This window comes from Lathyrus oleraceus, chromosome 5 (genome assembly GCF_024323335.1).
Source record: "Lathyrus oleraceus cultivar Zhongwan6 chromosome 5, CAAS_Psat_ZW6_1.0, whole genome shotgun sequence".
Lineage (NCBI taxonomy): Eukaryota > Viridiplantae > Streptophyta > Magnoliopsida > Fabales > Fabaceae > Lathyrus > Lathyrus oleraceus.
This window is the reverse complement of record NC_066583.1, coordinates 378,830,170-378,837,566: the sequence shown is the minus strand read 5'-3', so window position 1 is coordinate 378,837,566 and position 7,397 is coordinate 378,830,170. Positions and strand designations below refer to the sequence as shown.

Here is a 7,397-nt window from a genome sequence, read left to right as displayed (position 1 = left end):
CTCCAAAAACAAGGAACTTCACCAGAACCTCCGAGTCTGGCTGAAGATCATTCTGGGTACCATCCATCACCTCCCAGCCTCTAACTCTTCTGATTACATCAACACGGATCATAAGTGCATACTCTACTGCCTTTACAAAGGATTAAAGTTGAACTTGCCAGCACTGCTCTTCAAATACCTCAGAGACTCTGTCAAAGACACAAGAAACAACATGAATCCCAGAACCTACATCCCTCTGGGAATACTTATCTCTGACGTTCTGATCGAGATCAGACTGGTGGACCATCTGATCCATCACAATCTAATGGAGGATGTCATAGTTGACATTGGAAGACCTCTGAACGCTCTCAATCTGAAGAGCATGGGGGTGATTGGACAAATTAGGGTGAAACCCTCATTAGATACCACCTGGGAAGCACTCAAGGATCAAAGGAAGATTCCCAACGGCCTCTACCTCTTCTCTAAGATTGATCCTCCAGAAGTTATGGCACATTATCTGCAAGATCTCGCAAGCCAAGGAGTTGACATCTTAGAGTTCTCCGTGGACTGGCTACCTGAGCGTCCATCCAACTTCATGAAGAGACAACGAGAGCCATCTGGGAAGTCCAAGAAGGCAAAACTGGGAGAAACTTTTGCGTCAAGACCTCCAGTCCCTCTGACTGATTCACCAAGTAAGTCTCTGCCTCCTTCTTGCTCTGTTAATTTAAAGCAAGTTGCTTCTTCTCTTCCCCAAACCACACCTATCTACACCCACTCTGAAACCCCACCCTCTACCACTAAACCCTCTGATACTCCAACCTCTAATCCACCATCTCCCCCACTTTAAAAATTCAACCTCTCCACCACAACCTTACCAGTATCTGAAGCAGAAATGCTTAACGAATCCATCTCACCAACATCCTTTACACCTTCATCTCCACCCTACTACGTCTTATCATCAGACTTAGAACCTTCTGACCCTCAATCCCCCACACTAGCTCAGCTTCAGGCACATGCTCTTGCCTCTCAATAATAACTTGAACCAAAAGCTACCACTCCACCACCTGCACAACCAATTCCACCACCATCTGAACAACCACAAACATCACCTTCTGAACAACCATAAACACCACCATCTGAACAACCACCAAATTCACCACCTGAACAACCCACACCACCACCCTCTGATACTCCCACCATACCACCCTCTGAAGACATCATCATCCCTACCCTTCAGACTCCCGCTGACACCACCCAAACACTACTATCATCCCCATCCCCCAAACCTGAACCAGAACATACCTTCCCCACCTTAGAAGAAGCAATATCTTTATTTGCTGAGTCTTCGGTTGAGAAGATCAAGCCTCTATCTGTAAACTCCAATATCAGTGATGATCCCTCTGCAGTGAGGATTCACTAGAACAGAGTGATCAGATGGATGACCTTTGAAGCCTTCAAATTGAAAGGCCTCTCTGAAAAAGTCCGCAACGACTTTATCAGAGACGCTGGAGAAAGGCTACAGGCACGTTTGGTCAGAGAGGCTGAGGAAATGGCTAGAAGAGAAGTAAAAGAGAAAGCTCACCTGGAAGAAGAGCAACGAGTTAGAGAAGCTGCAGAAAAGGATGATGTTGAAGCTGTTGCTGCCACTGCTGCTGAAGCTGAGGAAAAAGCAAAAGTCGACACTGAAGAAGCAGCACGCATAGCTGCAGAAGAAGCTGCAAAAGCTAGCGCCGATGCGCTGACTCAGGGGGAGAAATCAAACTCCGGCTTCGCCCCTCTGGTCCTAAGAACTCTGGAAGAACTGCAGAAAGAGCAACAGGTTATGCGAGAAAGATTGGATCATCAAGACTCCGTCAACAATAATATTCAGAACCTGTTGACTCAACTGCTCCAAAGGATGCCTCCGCCTCCAAACCCTTAGGCACTTAGGTTTCTTTTGTTGTTTTCCTCTTATGTTTTCCTTATATTTTGTGCTCTCCTTCTGAATTGCTGCTTACATGTACCTGTTTTTCTCATATATATGAACCTTATTTTTCTTACATTATGTTATGTCTTTTTGAGTCTGACAAAAAGGGGGAGAACTAATACAACTCTGATGAAAATATATCTAAGCCTCTTGCTACACTGCGCACATTAATATCTTAATAACTTATGAGAACTAAAATTTATGCAGGATAACAACTAAGGTACAAATTAGTTGCCACACAAGGGAAGTCTGGTAATAACTTCTGAGAAATCCTATGATTCATCTCAGGGGGAGTCTCCTCTCATCTGACTCTGAGATATTATTTTTGATTATATCACCGTTTCATCATCACTCTGAATTTTTTTGTCATCGTCAAAAAGGGAGAGATTGTAAGAACAAATCTAGTATCTACAATGTATCTCTAAGATTTTGATGATAAAACAAAAATGGTACCCTAACAAAATTTATCTAAGTGTGCAGAACTCTAATCGAAATAGTTAGATAGACATTCATCATATACAGATACAAGTTCTGAAATACCACTTAGAATATGCGCAAGCAGAAGCTCTGATCCTGATTAACGGAAGCGTTAACTAAACAAGAGACATCAGACACTCTAAAGCGGAAGAACGCCTCTAGGATCTGAAGCCTTGCACTCTGATGTAATCAATTAAAAGAAACTTTGAAGACAATCAGCGACAATCATCCATCTGAAGATACACTTGCTGAATAGAGCTTCTGACGTTCCAACCTTCTGATTCAGAATACTTAGCTATGAAGAATTTCACTTATGGAAATAATCTATTTCAGGAAGAAAGTTATGGCGCCTCAAAATTTGTTTTGGAAAGAACACATAGATTAATGATATTAATCATCCATCATTGCCAAATATTCTGACATTCAACATTCAACATTCAACATTCAACGGTCTTCTCATCATTCCTATATAAAGGATGGAACGCCTCACTAAGCAAACAACTGAAACACACGAGAATACAACACTACTATCACATCCATTATTCATTCTCCTTCTCACACGAGTTGTTGCTCTAAAGTGTGAACAAGTATTTTGGTTTTACCTTGTGTAATTTCTTCTTACCTAGAAGCACTAAGCATTACTGTAATTCTATTTATTTGCTGAAACTCTCCTCAAGTGACTTGTGAAGTCTGTAAACTTGAGAGGTCTAAGAGATCTTTATCAAGATTAATAATGCCACACAATATTAACCCTCAATGGTGTGCTAATGGACAAGGAAATAGGGCCTCTATAATAAGAATGAATACAATCCCAAATAATGGACCAACATAATAAACAAAAATTGTAAGCCAAGCAACAACATAACTTGAATGTAACTTGTGTTATTGAATATGCCATGATTGTAGATGGAATCAAAGCAAAACTTATGTGTGAAGCAACTTGATAAAATGACTATGAATGCATGAACAAGTATACAAGCAAGCAAAATAATATATAGTCAAGACTTAAACAAGTACAACCAATGCAATGAATAAGGCAAGGCCTTGAAGCAAGAAACTAGGGCATGAGGCAATCCACAAGTGATTGGATGATTAAGTAAGATCCACAAGATGCTAGAGCATTGTGCATCTCCTGAGTTAGAGTTTAGGATCAAGGATAAAGTTACAGATGATTAGACAAACAACAAGGGGTCAAGGGCCTAGGGTTTGCAAGCTTCCATGGTCAAGAGGTGATCAAATGATCTATAATGCTTTGAAAAAAGGGTCATAACAAGATTAGGGTTCCATGATCAAGGTGAAGGGTGAAATGAACGAGTACCAAGGCTCCAGAAGCAAACTTATATCACATGCCCCTATCACTAGGGTTTATGGTTAAGTTAAGAACCAAGAGTATCGCACAAGCAAGAGCTAGGGTTTGGGGATCCAACAACATGAATATAATTCCATGAATACCACTACAAACCTTTGAATCTATGAAGATTCTTATGGATTTTAATGGGCTTGTATGATACATGTGTGTTTGGCATGAATGATATGCAGATGAATCTTGATCAAAAGTTAAACAAAACTAAAAATAGAAGTCAAATTTTGGGGTATGACACTAATTACTAAATATTTTCAAAATTAAAAGAGATTAAGAAATAAAAGGAGAAGGAACCAATTGATCTTTATCCTCTCTCACAATGGACAAATGTCTGGTTCGGATTAGCCAACTATTTCCTCAAAGATTCAAAATTTAACCTTATAGTTGTTGACAAAAAGTGAAATTTAACCAATGAGGAGGGATCTGTGATGCATTATTAAGGAGGAGGGAGTCACTTTTTCCTGGGTCAAATTTTTTTTCATTCACACCCAATGATAAAAAAAAGAAAAAAGAAAAATAAAACAAGAGGAGATGTTAGGTTCATCTTGATGTTCTTCTTAAGGACCTCTCTCCCTCTCTTACTGTAGATAGAGAATAAAATATCTCAGTTCTTTTTTCTCATCCTGCACGCCATAACTCCACTCAATCTCCTTACTGAACTATAGTCTAAAATCAACCTTACCATGTAAAACACCCACGACCATCATGTTCTTTCCATACTCCACCATTGTCCTCTCCCTTCGGAAATTCTGCTCCTGCACTTCCATATCGTTTTAACACCATCATCCACCTTCGTTTAACTCTCCCTCATTTACAGATCACGACACCACCTTGCAACTCCACGACCCGCCTCCGATTTTGACAGAAATCACCACCAATAGAACCTTCATACTTTCTGCAACCACCTTGTAGACATCAAAAACTCACATCCCAAACAACAACTGCACCTTACCCATACCTCACCGTGTTTCCCTGATTCGAACACCCTTCAGCCACACCAAACGACAAACCACTACAGTTGCAACATCATCATCATCAAACCTTAAACTACCACTCAACAAGAAACCTTATGAAACTCACCACCCTCTTCACCAAGTTACTTGTTTTTATCAAATTCCTTGGTGTTTGTTTTGTCTCAAACTACTTGAAAATGAGCTTTAACAAACAATGAGGATGCAGTGTGAGTTTGTGAGTTTTGAAGAAGTTTGTTTTCCTTTTGTTTCATTTAAATCCATGGCCAATAGTTTAGATTCTTTTGTTTTAATGAAATAACTTCCATTAAGCTAATGATGTGTGTTTGATTTTGTTTGGGTTTGGTTCTTTGAGTCAAGTGAAGAAGAAGATAAATAGTGTATCATGAACAGGTGTTGTTGTATTATTTTATTTTGATTTTTTATTTGTGTTTTTATATTATATACTTATATAGGTATTAAAATGACAACTAAATGACCATGGTGGAGTGGTTGATACCTCGGTCTCCCAACCACCATGACCTAAGTTCGAACCATGTGCGTCCCTTTCTGCATTTTTTCATGTTTTTTTTGTTTCTTTTTTATTTTTACAAAGAATTATATATTATTTATATTTAGATGCATTTGGTTATCGGTAATAGGACCATGGGGAAATGGTTGAAGCATCATGCCTCCCACCCCCATGTCTTGGGCTCAAACCCTTGTTGCCATTTTTTCTTTTAGTTTTTCCATTTTTTTTCATTTTCTCCATTCTTTTTCACCCTTATTTTTTGTTTCCTTTCACATATTTTCTAACCATCCAAATGGATTTTATTTCTAATTTTTGTGATATCTACTTCTTATTTGTTGACATTATATTTACAATTTAATTTTAAAAAAATATTTTTTCCATTTATTTTATCCTGATTATGGCCATTGCAAATGCCCCATGTGAAGGTTTAAAACAATGTGATATTTGTTGGATTTTTGCTTGGTTTCTTTGAATCTTTTCATTGTTAAACATCAAATTTTAATCTGTGGACTCGACATTTCCATGTCGTTATTCCACCAATTATTTTATCGATACATTGATGGTATTTCACTGTGTTTTGACCCTTTACATACGACATTTCTATTATTGTTAATATGCACAAATCGACTTTGAGCACATTAACTAGGGTTTTGCTTACACCTCTCAATTTCATTTTTTCCTTGCACGTTATTGCGTTATGTGACTTGGATCCGTATCCTCGCATCCCGATTTTAATTTGTGCATACTTTGATTTTACTTCTTTCGATTTAATTATTGAACGTGTTTTAAATATAACTTGTGTGTTACTATTTTATTCACATGGCATTCTCTTGGGCCTTGTTACAATGAGACCATTCTCTTGCACTTACACTTATTTATTATTGTTTGTTGATTGGACTTGATTTAATTGTTTCATTATCTCGCATCCCCATTCGACAGAATGTATCCCCACTCCCATGACATGTAATAATTTTTACCGCTTTATTTCTTTGTTTGCTTGCTTATTTAGCTAGTTCTAACACAAGAATAAAATCAACCATTTCTTAAAAAAAGATCAAAAATAAAATTCGATTCAATGTCGATTATTTTTTAGATGAAAAATTTTTCCATTTCAAACTCAATCCATTTCCAAATCTTGCAAGCCATTCCATTTAAACTATTTTGCAATCGCTCATCAAATGCTTGACCATACGTCAAGCCATTTTCACAATAAAACTCAAAAATACTTAATACTTATCAAACTCTCTTCAATAAATATATAAATGGAACGGGGTGGATACCACGAGCTCTTGAGACTAAGATTCGAGATGGATATCTCGCCCATCTTAGCTCTCGCCATCATTCAAAAATGTCAATGCGGTTTCTTCAAACCTTTTCTCAATCAAATATAGAAATATCTAAGAGATATCAAACACCTTTGCAAATAATATGGAAACGGAACATGGTGGATACCATGCACTTCCGAGGCTAGGATTCGAGATGGGTATCTCGCCCTTTCAAGTTCTCGCCATCATTCAAAAATACTTCAAACATATCAAACTCTTTTCTTGCCGCCGCGCGATTAATCCTCAAACCCTTTTTGTAAAAGAAAGGTACTTTGTGTCAAGACGATGCAAAAATAATGTTTCGTCCACTTGAACTTGTGAGTAAGCTTGCGACGTTGCCCCTGAATGTTGATTTGTAAATCCATTCGGTCGTGATGCAAACATTCCCTTCTCCACTTGTTTTGGTTAGCAAACAATGTTTTCTTCGATTGACACAAAGTAGTTTTCGCTAAAATCGACCAACAAACAAACACTTTCTACCTAGAACTGCGTAAGCCTTGAGTTCTTTATTATACCCGGAGATACGTAGGAGCAGGATTTTAAATCTTGTCAGGCACATTAATAAAAAATCCAAAAAAAAAATCCTCTTTTATTTTTGTCCTATTCTTCTTTTCCCTCTTAATAACTAGAGAACCTTAACATTTCTAAGCTAACACTAACGTGCACAACTAACCTGATGGTTCCCGTTGAGTATGACGGACGTTAGGGGTGCTAATACCTTCCCCTTGCATAATCGAATCTTGAACCCTGATTTGTTTGCAACGACCAATATCATTGTAGTTATTTCTTGGGTTTTATCTATATT

General features: G+C 38.0%; 1 protein-coding gene across 1 annotated transcript; it reads left to right on the top strand.

The window, feature by feature from the left end:
* The first annotated feature begins 1,417 nt into the window (after positions 1-1,417).
* Positions 1,418-1,900, top strand: LOC127080826 (uncharacterized). Its single transcript, XM_051021118.1, has one exon. It carries the CDS (start codon positions 1,418-1,420, stop codon positions 1,898-1,900), a length of 483 nt encoding a protein of 160 aa, XP_050877075.1.
* The last annotated feature ends 5,497 nt before the right edge of the window (positions 1,901-7,397 follow it).

Coding starts and splice junctions, on each gene's coding strand:
- LOC127080826 (XM_051021118.1), top strand. CDS start 1,418: ATGACCTTTGAAGCCTTCAAATTGAAAGGCCTCTCTGAAAAAGTCCGC.